The 16101-nt window shown below is 53.2% G+C and overlaps 6 protein-coding genes across 6 annotated transcripts; 4 read left to right on the top strand and 2 right to left on the bottom strand.

The window, feature by feature from the left end:
- Positions 1–604: 604 nt before the first annotated feature.
- Positions 605–1652, bottom strand: G647_09886 (uncharacterized protein; the record flags this gene model as incomplete). The annotated part of the gene is made up of 3 exons (XM_008725878.1): positions 605–1267; positions 1330–1464; positions 1521–1652. The coding sequence occupies 3 exons, from the start codon at positions 1650–1652 to the stop codon at positions 605–607; spliced, it is 930 nt and encodes a 309-aa protein (XP_008724100.1).
- Positions 1653–3384: 1732 nt separating this feature from the next.
- G647_09885 (uncharacterized protein) lies at positions 3385–3591 on the top strand (the record flags this gene model as incomplete). The annotated part of the gene is made up of 2 exons (XM_008725877.1): positions 3385–3407; positions 3459–3591. The coding sequence occupies 2 exons, from the start codon at positions 3385–3387 to the stop codon at positions 3589–3591; spliced, it is 156 nt and encodes a 51-aa protein (XP_008724099.1).
- Positions 3592–4173: 582 nt separating this feature from the next.
- Positions 4174–6105, top strand: G647_09884 (uncharacterized protein; the record flags this gene model as incomplete). Its single annotated transcript, XM_008725876.1, has 3 exons — positions 4174–4830; positions 4887–5899; positions 5949–6105. The coding sequence occupies 3 exons, from the start codon at positions 4174–4176 to the stop codon at positions 6103–6105; spliced, it is 1827 nt and encodes a 608-aa protein (XP_008724098.1).
- Positions 6106–7608: 1503 nt separating this feature from the next.
- On the top strand, positions 7609–9366 carry G647_09883 (uncharacterized protein; the record flags this gene model as incomplete). Its single annotated transcript, XM_008725875.1, has 1 exon — positions 7609–9366. One exon carries the CDS (start codon positions 7609–7611, stop codon positions 9364–9366), a length of 1758 nt encoding a protein of 585 aa, XP_008724097.1.
- Positions 9367–10285: 919 nt separating this feature from the next.
- On the top strand, positions 10286–12238 carry G647_09882 (uncharacterized protein; the record flags this gene model as incomplete). The annotated part of the gene is made up of 6 exons (XM_008725874.1): positions 10286–10396; positions 10465–10615; positions 10675–10734; positions 10812–11206; positions 11291–11531; positions 11604–12238. The coding sequence occupies 6 exons, from the start codon at positions 10286–10288 to the stop codon at positions 12236–12238; spliced, it is 1593 nt and encodes a 530-aa protein (XP_008724096.1).
- A 1370-nt stretch (positions 12239–13608) lies between these two features.
- Positions 13609–15452, bottom strand: G647_09881 (uncharacterized protein; the record flags this gene model as incomplete). Its single annotated transcript, XM_008725873.1, has 2 exons — positions 13609–14565; positions 14634–15452. The coding sequence occupies 2 exons, from the start codon at positions 15450–15452 to the stop codon at positions 13609–13611; spliced, it is 1776 nt and encodes a 591-aa protein (XP_008724095.1).
- Positions 15453–16101: the final 649 nt, after the last annotated feature.

The following is a 16101-nucleotide window of genomic DNA, read 5'->3' as shown; positions in this document are numbered from 1 at the left end:
TATCTACAATTTATCCATTGCATTGACTGTGTCTTGTGGACCGCGCAGACAGACTGCCTAACTGCCCAAGTAGCAAGCAGGACTATTGAGCCCACCGAGTTGAATTAAGAAGTTGCTGAATACTCGCAGACCGCAAGCTGCTTCGGGACCGGTAATTATGCGGACTATGTACCCTGTATATCTAGCTCTGTATCCAGGCTATAACAGGTCCATGTCCATATACATGACATTGGCTTGAAGAGAGAGCCGCAGAAGCAAGATTGTCGCTCCTAACTTCGACGCTTATCAAGCCTGATGCAAGCTGGGTTCCCTAGCTGTCAAATGGATGGCGTCTTCAATACCACGGGACTGACTGAGGCTGTAGGTTCGAGTCGTCATCACAAAGCGCGCTGCATCCGACTTTGTTGTCCCTCCCGCCCTGCCCGACCGTGTAATTTATATTGAAGGGGCACTCTTCAGGTGTGGCAGGTCGCGCTTGTCACGAGCCGGAGTCTGCGCGATGGCAGGTCGGGCGACACCTCCACGTTCTGAGCCAATTTTGATGAGTGACGGTCTCTCTTCAAGCCATCGCCTTAGTCATATCGACCTTGTCGGTGGGAAGAAGTCACGCCTCCTCGTGCGTCGTCCTCCCGAGCAGAGTGTTCCAGCGCAGAAATACAGCAGGCTCGATCGTTCCCCACTCGTGGGAGATGTTCTGCTGCATCGTCCACTCTGTCGTCGTTTGTGCAATTGACCGTCCAATGCTGACCGAGAAGGTGCGACACCGATCGATCACCGAATCGGTCTGCCTCAGTCGATCGAATTCAAGAATGCGGAGGGCCGCGTCCATCGCGTTTGTCTCTGCGAAAGGCGCTTTGTGAGGTTGAATGGCTAGGAGAAATCGATTGGTCAATGCCCAGAAGGCTAGGAACTGAGGGTAGATGGTAGGACCTGCCGTGGCGAGAGTGGTGGTGGGGTCGTGAGGGACAGGAAAGTCATCGCGGACGAGACTTGCTTCCCATTTCTCTCGCCAGCTGGTATACCTGTCTAACAGCGCGGAAAGCTCGTCGGCGAGCTCCGCGATCCGGTCGGGTGGGTGGTGATCAAGGATGGCTTCGGTCGCTCTCTTGAACAATTCCGGGGCACAAGCAGCAGTGGCCCACATTGTGACAACGGGCTCGGATCGGTCGGGAATCTTGCTGTCATACGTTATCGTCGTCTGAAGGGCTTTCTGCCATGCTGGGTTGCTCAAGAAGCAGTCTCTGTTGAAGAAGGTTGCTTCGACGGTCTGTCATGGCGAACTGTTAGAGCGAGCTTAAGAGGAATTAAAGATGAGACTCATCTCCTTACCAGAATCTGACATTGTGCCGCGAGCAGGATTTTCTCGTAGTCTGATTTGATGTTGTTCGGACCTAGGTTCAAGAGGATATGCTTCGCGCCCTGCGAGTGGAAGATCCATGCCCGGTGACTGGATGTTTCCAGAAGCTGTATGTACCCATGGTCAGCCATGTCCGGCTCGTAACCACCCGGTCCAACCATACCTCGAACAATGCTAGTAATAACGTGGTGTACCACACGGTCCAGTCAATGCTCTCGGAAGAGTCAAGGGCGTGCTGCAGAACCTGGAGGGCGCGGCCGTAGCGCCTTTCTAATTGGGTCTGCGCAAGTGCCATGTCTGGGACTTGGATGCAACACTGGCGGACCCGCTCGGCAAGGCATTCGATTGCACAGTCCAGACACTTGCTATGGCCAATCATGTGCGGCAGGAACTGCAAGACGGATGTCAAACGACATATTTTGACCCATCGTTTGGGGTCGGAATTTACATCCTCGCTCGAGGCGTCGACGAGGAGTTTTTGGGATAAGCCCGGCTGCATTAGTAAGGATACATATTCAGGGGAGTTGCGGTTGTCTGGCCAGAGGGACAATGCCGCCCTGATAGGTGCGCGAAGGTGGTGTCTAGTGGACGGTCCTGTGGAAGACGAGGGCATCCAACGCTCGCAAGCTGAGGCCGAGGTCCTCCTTGCCGGCTGGGGTCGAACACCTATTGCTGCTTCAACTATTTCTTCTCGGTTGTCATTTCCGCGTTGGCCTGCGGCGGTAGAGGCCGGATCGGTGGTGGCTTCATTGACTAGGAAGTCTGGGAGCTGCAAGGTATTCACCCTTGGCCCTTTTCCTCTGGCTTTTCGAGTTGCTGCTGCCGCTGCGTTGGACACCTTCCGGACAATCCGACGGTCTGTTTCACTCAGGCCGCGACGTTTCGGGTCTTGGTGGATGAATTGGATCATCGTCGGGGACCTCTTTGTCAGCTAAGCAGCGTCCGGGTTGACTATGTCGTGTCAACAGTGGGAGAGGCTGCACATGGTGCGAGAGGAAGTGACGACAAGGGTGCGCAGTGCCGATTCTGGTTCACATTGACCAGGGTTCGTCTGCCCGAAAGAGGATAGTGGCGCGGGCTAGCCTCATCGAGCAGGTTATCAAGTCTACAAAAGGTCGAGTGCCTCACGGTGCATGGAGATTGAATGGCCGTCTCGATCAGGCAACATATCAAACTACACCCGCGACGTCATTACCATGTTATTCATCATTGACTATTCAGGTCAGCCAAGACACGGAATTGGCGTATATCGCAGGGAGTTGGACTGTTCGAACGGCTTTTGAGGTAGCGTCGTGGGTGGTGTAAGGTGTATATATAATGATCGATCTCAGTCTGTGAGGAGAGGTCTTCACAAGACAACATCGAAGACAGGACTTCAGACTCCATAGTAACTAACAACCGCATCAGCACTTTCCATCCAGTCCGCACTTTCCACCCTCTCTAGAATGGCCTTGAACGCTCAAGCTCTGATTGATCGCCACACGTAAATCAATGCCAGGCCCCTTGGAAGCTGTTGCTGATATACGCAGGGCAAGCGTCAAAGATCATCAGCCCATCCCTACCTTCGAGGAGATTGTCCAGTCAGGACACGATCTCCCCAATATCCTGATCAGTGAGTCAAGCATTGTCGAGTGATGTTGCTGCTGCGACTTTTTGTCCTGACATCCGTGGCAGTCACTTGCGCCGATCCCCGATGCATTCCTGAGCACATCTTCAAGCTGCAGACCGGTGGTAGGTAGGCCAATATATGAGAGAATGACATTAGTTGACGACCAGTGAAGAAGCGGTTGTGTTGCGGGTTGCTGGTGGAAATGCCCAATACGTGCTCAACCATCTGCTGTCAATCGATAGTCTCGTCCATTTCAAAGAAGCCATTATCGTCCAGCACACAGGTGAGCGGTTGCAGCCGACAAATCCGCTGTGATGGCTGATCAAGCACAGATTGCGGAGCAACACATTTCAGAGACGCGGTGGTCAAAGAGGAGCTGAGGAAGCGGGCGCCAAATGCAGGAGCAGAAATCGACAAGATGACATTTGGTGAGATCACTGGGTAAGTTTGAACCTGTATGCTTCAGTTGCGTCACTAAGGTGGTCAAATCAGATCTCTCGCCGACAATGTCAAGAAGAGCATCGCGTTCTTGAAGGAATCTTCTTTGGTCCCAGAGCAGCTGAAATCCAACATTCGGGGATTCGTGTTTGATTTGAAGACTGGTGAGCTCCAGGAGGTCAATTAGCAAGTCGTAGGCGGGTCCGCTAGCTATGCATTGAATGTATGCTGCAGGTAGTATGGAGTATCGAGTAAAGCACCAAGAGTGCCTTGTCCATGTTCAAACGAATCTTGGTGTTCGGAGGAGGTGGGAGTAGCAAGCGAATCGTGGTTTGAGATGAAGCTGTTATGTGGGCTGAGTGGGTCAGTCTTGGCATGATGTTTGCGCTGTTTGCACCATGTGCACCGTTTGCCGCATACGGAGGAGCACTGCTTCCCTGCAGTGACGGGCCTGACCACTCGTGCCACTCACTGTCTGCGCGGCTCGCTGCGACTTTGTTTGCAAATTCACTTCAACTTCACCCACCCTGGTCATATTGTCTTGCATATTTCACTTTCATCTTTCTTTTGGAGTTTAGGGAGGGTGAAGATGTCTTTGCCTGTTTCACACTTTCTTTTCCTCTTCTTGCCCAACTAATTCGTCCTGGTCGTCTATCGAAGACTCCGTCCTTGGCTGCCTACCCCATTCCTCTCAGCCACCATCTTACGAAATCGTACCGTCGAGATATAGAAACACGATCCTTGGTCCCTACGCTTTCGATTGCCCATCATGGCCGACTCCGAAGCGCCCAAGAAGAATGCAAAGTACGGCATGACTGGTCCGATGTCCTTGGCTCTCCCCGAACCCGTCGACAACCAGAAGACTTCTGAACTAGTGGAGGAGTTGAAGAAGGAAAAGAATTATGAGAACGAAATGGGGACGAAGAAGCGGATAGCAACACTCAAAGTGCTGAGCAAAGCCACTCAGGAATTTGTCAGAGAGGTCAGTCGCAAGCAGGGACTGCCTCCGTCACAAATCAACCAGTTCGGAGGCAAAGTCTATCCCTACGGCAGCTATCGCCTCGGAGTCTTCGGTCCTGGGTCAGATATCGATACTCTCGCTGTCGCCCCTCGGCACGTTAAGCGCGAGGATTTCTTCGACTACTTCCCAGATGTTCTCAGACGAGTGATCGAGCAAGAGATAGCCAGGGAAACAAGAGAGAAGGAGAAACCCGAGGATAGAGAATTGACCGCTGGAGTTACCTCGCTGGTTCCAGTCCCCGATACCTTTGTTCCCATTATCAAACTCATCCTGAACGGCATCGAGATTGATCTGATCTTTGCGTCAATCACCACTCTGCAGACGATTCCGCCGAAGCTTAACCTGAATGACAACAGCCTCTTGATGGGTCTTGACCAGTCATCCATCCGTGCAATCACCGGCCCAGTAAGTCCTCATTACTCTATGCCTGTTCTGGCAACATACTGACTCGACGGATGCAGCGTGTCACGGACGAACTCCTTGCTCTGATCCCTGAACCGAAGACTTTCCGGATGGCACTGCGCGCGATCAAACTGTGGGCCAAGCGAAGAGCTGTCTATGCGAATATTGTTGGCTATCCCGGAGGCATCGCGTGGGCCCTGATGGTCGCAAGAGTCTGCCAATTCTACCCGCATGCAGTGGGTGCCACACTTGTCGACAGATTCTTCTACATTATGACCGAATGGGGGTGGCCGACTCCAGTGATGTTGAAGGACATCGAGCAGCCAAAGCCTGAGCAAGCTGCGCAGGGCTTTAAAGTGTGGAATCCTGCCATTTACAAGCAAGACAAGGCGAATCTCATGCCCATCATCACCCCGGCATTCCCCAGCATGTGTTCGACATTCAACATTACCGAGTCGACCAAGAAAGTCATCATCCATGAGATCAGACGGGCTAGTAAAATCACCCGCAACATCTTTGCAGGCAAGGCACAGTGGAGTGACTTGTTCAAGCAGCATACTTTCTTCACGGCCGACCACAAGTACTATCTGACCGTGATTGCGAGCGCGTTCAATGCCGATGCTGCCAAGAAGTGGTCTGGTCTTGTTGAATCCAAGGTTCGTCACCTGGTCATGAGGTTGGAAGACATGAAAGACAGCATTGTTCTTGCTCGCCCTTTCACCAAAGGATTCAAACGTCTCCACAAGTGCAGGAACGAAGAACAAATTCGTGAGGTTCAAAAGGGAAGCCTGAAGTACAAGACAGAGGAGACCAAGGCTGTCGAGACAACGGATCCCCAGTTGGTGACGACGAATGGAAGCGCTACCCCACTGCCTCTACCGAACGGCGAGGACGGGGATATGGGCGTTGATACGCACACGGTGTATACTTACACCTACTATATCGGCATTGACACCCAAGCAAAAGGTAGCCTAAACCTTGTGCCTGCCTTCCAAGCGTTCAAATCCATCTGTTCAGCATGGAACAACTACAATCCCGAAGTCCATTTCCTGAATCTAGCTGTGTCAAAGAGGTAAGGTCCTATTGACCAGTGCAATTTTACATATCGCTGACCGTTACAGTTGGGAGTTACCCGAAGACCTCTTTGATGCCAAGGCTGGGGAAACTCGACCGAGCAAGCCGGTCAAGAAGGTGGTTAAGACTGGCAATACAGAGAGCAAGCCGGTAAGACGTAGCATCAACGATGTCGAGGTAACCTTGTCTCATCCCTTGATATGAGCTTCTCGCTGACCTCCTACCGCAGGGCGCTCAACCGGATGGCGAAGCTGCCACGAAACGACCCCGACTAATGACACCAACCGCCACACCCACACCAGCTGCTACACCAGCCTGACGTTATCGTGGGCTGACCCGTAGAACTACCCCTCTGGCGGCCAACCTCGGTATTATTCGAGGTTCAGCTGCGCCGTTGCGGTGATCCCTCCTCCGCTATCGCGCTCTTGCATGCACATTCTTGAAGGAGAAAATGCGCTCAAGCACCAAAAAAAGGGGAAAACGCCAAAAATGCCAAAAAGAAATGAAAGCAACCACAGCTTCGCTGTGAGATTGAACAAAACGAGGTAACAGACCTGATGAGAAGACTAACCAAGCACAGCACAGCACGACTAGCATCAGAGCACCCGTGTTCCCCTGCAGCAATGGAAGTCGCAGGCAGGGCTGAGATGAACGGTGGTTGGAAATTGATATAGGCATCATGGATTTGCTTTGCATGTCTTTTGAAGGTCACAGACCGGAGCCGCGTCCTGGGGAGGAGTCTAGGGCAGACGGAAGGACGAAGACGAAAGGGTGTGGAAGATGTGTCTGCGGCAAGCTGCTAGGCATCATGGCCATGCAGCACAGTCCGAGAATTGCCGATTTTGTACATATTTTACCAGGTGGGGCGTGGTGCATCAACATCATAGAGCCAGACAGCAACGAAAAGAAATACAGATACGATTTAGGGTCTCAGGACCTCGCCAAAACAACATCGTATCTTGCATTTGGCGTCTGGCATTTGGCGTCTGGCCACAGGCTGTTGAGGCTGAATTGCAGTGGAGGGTGAAGTGGAGCGACGTTGAGGTCAAATTGAGGTCCGAGTGAGTTCCAGTTGAGGCCAAGATGACCATCTTTTCAGGCAGCCCGTAGCCCGATTTCCACCACAGCTGACTTGACCCCTGTGCTTTCCCCCCTAAGGCCGCCAATCAGCCTCTGCTGCGTCTTCCTTGTCAACAAATGGTGCATCTTGCGCATTGGCAAGTGCTCCTGATTCGGACGCCGTGTGCGCAACCTTCGGCTCTGGTTGGCGAGCCGTTGACCGCGCATCAGGCTTTCGGTTCTGGCCCGGATCGAAAGGCAACCTAAATCATCGATTGTGGGAAAGCCAAGGGCAAATGCTGCGAGACTGGTCACTGCAATACGGTGCACCGAGTGTCAGCTGAAGATCGTGGTGGTCGTGTTTCAGCTCCACCACATTTCCATGACAGCTCTGACACAAAGGAGGGCACAAAGAACGGGCCTCGAAATTCGGTGAAGAGACGGTGTGCATGTTTGTGCTACCAGCCTCTTGGGAGCTGTAAGACGGTCATGCTTGTGTGGCAGCTGGCCCAACCTGGTGATAAATCTGCCTTCAAGACCATATTAGCCACGACTTCCCACGCATTACTCTCCAGGAGATTTTACGGCAACATCGACTCTCCAGGTATTCGGCAGTGTTCCTTTCAACTCTGGTAGGGGCTGGACACCATGGCACCTCCAGGACCGCGGAAGCGCATCGTCGTGTGCTGTGACGGAACGTGGCTTAACTCGGATGGTGACTATCAGACACCCAGCAATGTGACTCGAGTGGCTCGAGCAATTCCCCCCATCGGCGTCGACAAATCCGTCACTCCTCACCAGCCGATACCACAGATCATATTTTATCAGAATGGAATCGGTACAGGCTCCCCATCTTTGTACGACCGGGTCATCGGCGGTGCCACTGGCGAAGGTCTTGCGGAGCACATTCGTGAAGCGTACAGCTTTATCTGCCTCAACTACAACCATGGGGACGAGATCTTCCTGCTCGGCTTCTCGCGGGGCGCATTTACCGCCCGTTCAATCTCAAGCTTGATCAATGCCGCTGGTCTCCTCACCGCGCTCGGCCTGGAATACTTCGTCCAGGTGTTCGAAGACTGGGAGTACCAGCAGAAGAAAGACTTCAAGACCAAGTGGCCGGACTTGCCGTTCAGAGGCCACAAACCGCCCGTCGACCCTCACTATCAGCAGAAGCTCATCGACAAAGGACTGACGAGAAGGAACATCAAGGTCAAATGTGTGGCTGTATGGGATACCGTGGGTGGACTGGGAATTCCCATGATCGGACTGCTGCCACAACCGCCCAGCCGAGATTTCGCCTTTGTCGACACGCGTGTCGAGTCGAATATTGAGTATGCCTTCCAAGCGTTGGCGCTGGATGAACACCGACGGTCCTTTTCACCCACGATCTGGGACTGGCCGCACGTGGAACCACACGATCTGAAGGAACTGAAGCAATGCTGGTTTCCGGGTGTCCACAGCGATGTCGGTGGGAGTTACGACGACACGGCCCTCGCAAACCTCACTCTCGCCTGGATGGTCAGCAATCTTGATCCAATTCTTACCATTGACCACGACTACATTATGGACTGGATCAAGCCAATTCAAAAGGACGACCTGAGGCTCGTAGGCCGTCATCAGACATTTACGAAGAGCGGCGGTATGGCCACCGTCCAGAACACGGTGCCTCAGCCTCGGCCTTGGGGCCTCGGGAAGATCCACAATAGTATGTCCTTCTTCTTCAGGCTAGGCGGCTCTCGCACCCGCACGCCGGGCGAATACCGCGAACAAGAACTGGCCTCCCAGCATGGCGTACTCTTCTGGATGCTTTGGAAGATCTTTCATCGCGTCCTCAGGCCGTTTGAAGATACACATCATGCACTTCCACGACTCAGCCGTACCTGTGAAACCATCCACAGCAGTGTTCGCATCCGCATGGGCAAGGACGGCCGAGGTTACGACGACAAAGGCAAGTATGACTCCGAAGCATTGGAAGGCTGGGTCATGCACGGCGTGGAGACAAACCCGGACACACCCATTGCGAAGAATGCTCCGGGTCCGGTCGGGCAGATGAAGAACGTTGTCTGGAAGAAGAATGTCTACAAGGAAAAACTCGTCGAAGAGCCCTCGCCCAACGGCGAGAAGAAGGGGAAGGTTGAGATTTTTCAGAAGGAGGGGAAAACAGACGTGGTTGAGCTTCCAGAAGAGCCCCTCGGTGCATTTGAGCGAAGAATACTGCAAATGTGGCCGGATATCATGAAGGACTTTGACACGATCGGACCTGGAAAGCACCAACAGAGCGTGGATCGCGCGCATACCGTGCCGTTGCACGGCCACGCAGGAGGTGTCAGCAACGGTGTGGCGCCGGTGGTGGTGGATGACCCCCTAAGGTCGCAGAGTGGTAAGAGGAGGAGTGGGACTGCTTAGGAACCAGTCTCGCCAAAACCCAAGCTCAAAAGGAAGAGAAGCGTGCTGTTTGAGTGTAAGAATGGGTATTTCCATTTCGGACTTGGTGTCATCAGCGAAGAAGGTCGGGATGAAGAGAATAGGGCACTCTGAAGAGCTGCGGTCTTGAGGTGTCAACGAGGGCTTTGTTGATCCAATCCGGACTGTCTCTAGATGCCTTTCTGAGAGTTATCAGTGCATCGATATTGTGTTGTCGGTTATTTAGCAAGCAAGGCACAAGGCTATGACAGTATCAGCATGCCGGTTAATATAATGAGGTGTTATCCTTACCTGCTGCTCTCAGTACTCTCCCATGGGCGAGAGTAATCCGATGACCGACAAGAGATTCAACAGAAGGTACGATTCGAGGATATAGACCAAGGTGGACCTGTCCTTTAGAGCGGTCACGGACAGGAGTTGAAAGGGATCCTCGTTGCATTGGTACAAGCAGTGTATCACGTGACGTCCTTCACGCATTGCAAGGGCTCAGTCGTCAATATGCCACCCAATTATTAATATCGCAAGGCAGTCATGGGCGGTTCCGAAACGTCCGGAACATGATCCCTGTACTCCGTCCTCCGGCCAATGCTTTCCGCACCTGATGGCGCAGCCTCGTCATGACCCCATGGGGTCTCCAGACCAGCGGGGCAAGCGGTCACTGTGCCTCCATCCCTCTCCCCGCCGTGTTCTCGATGCTTTCGTGCTCCGTTATCGAGTCCTCTATTATTAAGCTGGAAGACACTGCTTGAAGTGTGATCACGAAGTGCGGAAAAAGCAGTTCCTGGAGCTGTTCATTAAAAATGGGTCGTACTCACAACCCACGTTCCCTGATTGCAGAGCCGACCACCATTCCACACCGTTGACCCTCTTGGGCTTTTTTCTCTTCACAATTACCGAAACCATGTTTGGGTCGGCACTCTCTGAAAATAGCCCTGCAAGGTTCATGCAGACCCTCTGGTCAATCCCATTTGCTTGGAAACTGACGTTGCCGATATTGTCGGTTGCCTGCTATGTATGTTCTCGCCACGACGGGTTCCGAGCCTGTTGGACTGTGGCTTTGCTAACGGGCGTTGGGTCAAGACTTTGGCACTGATTGTGTACCGACTTTATTTCCACCCGCTGGCCAAATACCCGGGACCCTTGCTGGCCAGAATCAGCAACTGGTATGCCGTGTACCATGCATACAAAGGAGACAGACATTTGGACATGTACTATTCACATCAGAAATATGGTGAGCGGGCCAGGGAGCTTTCAGCCGAGACCTTCTGATCAAGTTGAACCTTTTGCCAGGCAAATTTGTACGGCTCGCTCCGAACTTAGTCACCGTCAATGATGCAGCCGCCATCAAGGGTACGTGCGTCCGGGGTGGAGCCTCTCAGTTTCATTTTCACGCTCACGAGGGCCGGACGGACTGACCAGTGTCATAGAAATCTACGGGGTCAATCAGAACGTCAAAAAGTCCGTCTTCTACCAACCGGCCATTGAGCATTCGGGGATAGAAAGCACATTCAATGCTCGTGATCGACAGCTCCATGCCAGAAAAAGACGTGTTTTGGCCCCGGCTTTCACTGAACCCGCTCTGGCAGCCATGGAGGACTACATGCAATTCCACATTGGCCGGATGTTCCACGCAGCTTCGGGAGAAGAAACGTTCCAGAGCGAGGCGCAATGTTGGACGGCCGACATGGGTAAATGGGGCAACTATTTGACCTTCGACGTCATGGCAGATCTCGTATTTGGTAAAGATTTTGGTATGCTTGCTGGCGATGAAAGTAGGGAGCTCCCGGAGATCATCGACGGGGCCGTGCACCGTGAACTGATTGTATGGAAGCACCGTATCCCCTCCCCCCCTCCGGAGCCAGATTTTACAACGAGGCTTCAGACTAACTCGCACCGCCCGCCATAGGCCGGCTCAAGCCCCTTCGTCAATAGATGGGGGCTGGACAAGATCCTCTTTCCCGACATCGTCAAACGAGGTTCCCAACTGATCAAGTACGCCAAGCAACAGGCCGAAATCCGGCTCAAGGCCGATCAAAGCAGAAAAGACTTCTTTTGGTATCTGAGCACGGCCAAAGAGAAGGATGGCCGTCCAACTTATTCCGATCCGCGAGAGATCTTCTCCGAGGCTAGGACATTGATCATTGGAGGTAACGACATGCCCAGTAGCCTCCTGAGACGTGCTGACTGCCTCTCTCTCCGCTGGGAGGGGGTGAAAACAGGTTCGGATACCACGGCCACCCAGCTTGCGGCGAATTTTTTCTACATCACCCAAAATCCCAAGACGCTGGCGAAGCTGACCGCCGAGGTGCGATCCACCTTCCCCAATGTCGACGCCATCCGACTCGGACCGCTACTGGACTCGTGTCGATACCTACACGCCGTGGTCAACGAGACTCTTCGCATCAGCCCCAGCCTTCCTGGAGTCCTGCCGCGCGAAGTCCTCCCGGGCGGCCTCCGCGTCTGCGGCGAACATTTTCCTCCAGGTATTGACTTAGCCGTCCCCATCTACACTCTCCATCACAACGCCACGATCTATCCTTGCCCTCACAAACATATCCCCGAGCGCTGGTTGCCCGATCAGACGAGCGAGGACGCCGTCAGGCGATGCCATGACGCTCTGACACCATTCTCCTACGGAAGCAGAATGTGCATTGGATGGCGGCTGGCGCTGATGGAGCTGCGACTCACCATTGCCCGTGCCGTGTGGATGTTCGAGCTGAAGTACCTGGGAGGCGGAAGGGAAACCCGTTTGCGCAGCCCGGATTCGGACGCACTCGAATACCAGCTCTTGGATCACATGGCAGCAGCACGAAATGGACCCATCATCCGCTTCAGGAAGAGAGAGGCGTCGTAGCACGGGAACAGAACAGAACAAGCTGGATGCAGCTCCCTGCCGGATGACCATAAGTGGCGCTGAGATGAATTTGCGCGCCTCGTTCGGGGCTTTGAGAGAGCCGAGACGGTGATTTCGGTCGAAATAACAACGATGTAGAGCATGCCGGGAAACGCCACTGGTCCAAGGCAGAATCCGTAGAGTCCTGTGGACAAATAGTTATGAGGGCTGGCTGGCCCAGAAGCGACAATCGAAGCCAGCGTGAGTCCATGGCAGTCCGAAGTGACAGTCGAAGCCAGCGTCAGCCGATGCCAGTCGGGGGAAATAATCTCTCAAAAATAACGTATCTCCGCACAAAGAGAGTAGTAACATCCTCGCATAAAGAGAGTAGTAACATCCTTATATAAAAGGAGTAGTGATATCCTTATATAAGGAGAGTAGTAACATCCTCGCACAAGGAGAGCGGTGCCATCTTCGCACGAAAAGAGTGGTGACATGACATCCTCGCCAAATTCCGATCAACTCCCACTTTGCTGAGTCCAGTATATGCGCGCCGTAGCGGTGTCCGCTGTCTTTAATCAACGGCGCCGGTCAATCTCACTCCCTGGTACTATCACCGTGGCGAATGACGAAGAAGCGACCCGACCGCATGAGGGTCTTGCACTGAGAGCCATGAGGCGGCGACTGAAACCCCCCAACTGAGGCGCAACCTAAGAGATTCAACACCTCGCCAGGTTCAAGCTGGAGGGGTGCGGCTACACTAATCCTTCAGATTTATTGCGAACCTTCGGCACATGACCACATTAATAACGCCATCAGTCAGACATATGGATTGGACAACTCAGTCGACAGGCACACTCGCGGCCCATGCCCTGTCAAACAAGCAATTACTACGTTGGCCCCTTGGTGGAGGTGAGTTCTCAAGTCCATTCTGACGCGGGCCTGACGCGGGCAGCATGGAATGAATAAACGCCAGAAAGGAGGACCGCCTCGGGAGGACCACCTCGGGCTTGGAGACAGCCATTCATCTCTGCGATTGTCTTTGGGGTCGGTGTTTCTAAAGGTCACAGGCCCGAGAGAGTCCCACTGGTGCATGCTACCAGTATGCCAACAGATAGACACTTGAAATGAAACGCTATGAACAGATGCGACTTCAAGAGGAGTAACCAACAGAGAGACACTTGAATGAAACCCTATGAACAGATGTGCCTTCAAGAAGAGTCATAGCACCGCTGGTGCCACGAGCACGGATACTAAGATACTAGTTGGCGATGGCCGATGGATAGATCCATCGTGCCCCCAGTTCGAGTCTTTGCCTCGTCAGCCTGGCGCAAGAGATGCATCCAGAGAGGCATATACAGGGTAACCCCTTTCCACTGAACGTTCCTCAATCAAGGGAATAGTCGAAGTGAGCTATTATCTGACAGAAACTCAAACTCTGACAGGAGCAAGTCTCCGGCCCAGTCCCAGGCAGCGTGATCTTCGACAGGACGAGAGAGTCTCAGTCCTCCAGTGTTGGTGTCAGTCTGGCCAACGCTCATGCTATTTGCTTGCTCCACCGTTAAAGAGAAGTTGTCAGTACCTGCCTGGTCGGCTGGCTCACTTGCTGCAACTTGTCCTTGGAGTTCTGGGCCTGCATTTCCACCGGACGCGCTGTGTGATGTCGGCGCCGTAGTAAACAAATAATTGCTCAAATTCAGCTGAGCTGCCACTCCTCGCATGCGTTCCCAGAGATATTTGGAGTGATGCGTGGTCTCGGCCAGAGTACGAAGGAGGTGCAGCGAAACCAAGGAGCTCTGACGGGCTTTGAGACGAATTTCTTCCGTCATGAGGATCTCCTTTCCATTGGCAGAGGGATTTCCGCGTTTCGAAGAACCGACTGTGGTCGCGAAAAGCAGGACATCCAAAGCCGAGATGAGGAAATGGTTGAATATGGCCTGGTTGAAGCGGTATTCCTTTGTAGAATTATCCAACCCTGCCACTATTTGCACTGTGTCTGTGGCCACGTCCACAGAGGTGGCCCAAATATCTGCGGGCGCTGCGTCGCGGAGAGTTGTGCAGAGAAAGGCCCGGGAAATCAGGGTTCGAAGATGGTTCGCTCGCAAGGAGAGGGTTGTGCGCACCAAATTGAGAGCTGCTTTCCCCTTCTCATTGACTTTGGTGCGTTCCAAGTCGCTATAGGTGTATTGGGTCCATCGTTCAAGTTGGTATTGGAAAAATGCATACTTTTCTTGCCAATTATGCAAAAGTTGAGGTCTGGTGTCTCTACTGTCACAGAAGAGATCATCCGTGGCTTGCTTTCCGATCCGTGCGTAGTCGACCATGGCTGTCAAGAAGACTGCCCCGAGCTGATACACGCCATCAGTTAGCCACTTCCAGCGACCGGAAAGGCAGGGCTGCCAAGGTCGGGACCTACAGGCCGGGGAAATGTTTGCTCGAGATGGAGCTCTTGAGCAGCGTTTGCTACTCCCAGCCCGTAGCTGAGCTGGCGTTCAAGAACGTAAACTGTCCAGATGGTGTTGATGGCCCAGGAACGAGTTGATGCATCGGGGAAGGAGCGAACGAGCACAATCTCTCGATTCAACCCGAGCTCTAGAATGATTCGTGTGACGTTTCCTAGGAAGCGCCATCCGCGGCGCCAAAGTCCACGACGTAGATAGAAAATGCTCTGGCAGACACCAGTCAGTCTTCTCAAGGGTTGGATCTCTGTAGAAGGGGCCATCACCATCAATGTCATCGATACCAAATCTTTCAGGTCCACAGCATCGCTCCATAGCATCGATTCCACCTCTGAATGGACGCTTTGGAAAAGCCTCAGTGCCATCGTATTGTGCATATCGCCCTCTGTAAGCAGCCCTGTCGCTAAAACCAGCTTTAGAATGGTCAGCTCACTCTGGCATAATTCAAAGGTCTGGAACTCGGGTGGCCTTTGATTTGAGTAACGCGCCCGGGCGTCCGTGAAGCATTCCGCTATTCGCATAACATCGGCCGTATCGACAATGGGATACATGAGCCCTTCCAAAATCCCATACGATTCTATGGTTTGCATAATCTTGTTGTCGTCCAGCTCTTCCAGCGGGTAGATCAAGCTCGAAGGGGAGTGTATCTGAGGCAAGTTCATGTGTGACGCTGACTTTGGAGTATCAGAGGCATCGCTCGCGGTCATATCGCTCCATCCCCCGTCGATGATCTCTCCCTGGATGATCCAGAAGGGCGACGGCGCCGATGTGGGCATTGAGGCAAGTTGTGACGTTGGCTTGTAGGAGCCGTCGAACTGTTGTGCCCCAGAATCAATCACATTTATGCAAAACAGCGAGCTCGTTTGGCTGTGTAGCAATGGCAATGCCCGTTTATGAGTTCTTTCAGAACCGTGTTCCCTTTCACTCGGTGGGCCAGATAGCCTTTGAGCGCCGGTCAGCATTACCATTTGTCCTGTCAAAAGGTCTAGCCTCTGGCCCTGCTGCTCAAGGAGCGCTAACAGCGATGTATGAAAGGAGTCTGCATTGGCCTTGTTGAAGTCAGTTCTTGCTGTGCGGTTGAGAGCTTCGAGGCTGGGTAGGAGTCGTTCCCTGTCCTCTGGCTGCCGCTCTTCCACCAAGAAGGTCGGCAAATACTGTGCACTGTAGTGACACGTCGACGGGTCACGCGCCGCGCAGGCTGTACACGGAAGGCGGCCATCACAACGAACTTTGGCAGCTCTGCATCGATTGCAGGCGTGCGTGGTGTAAGGGTCTCTCTTTCGACGGCCAGTGGAATGTTGTGTCCCCTTTTTTGCAATCCTGCCACCAGTCTTTGCGTTGATGGTAGGCTGAGATTCCGATGGACCAGGCATGGTTTCAACTGTTCACACTGTACACCAACAAAGTGATGCTCACACTTGCCAT

This window comes from Cladophialophora carrionii (genome assembly GCF_000365165.1).
Source record: "Cladophialophora carrionii CBS 160.54 unplaced genomic scaffold supercont1.11, whole genome shotgun sequence".
Lineage (NCBI taxonomy): Eukaryota > Fungi > Ascomycota > Eurotiomycetes > Chaetothyriales > Herpotrichiellaceae > Cladophialophora > Cladophialophora carrionii.
Note: the sequence above shows the minus strand (reverse complement) of the source record. Positions and strands in the feature narration are given on the sequence as shown.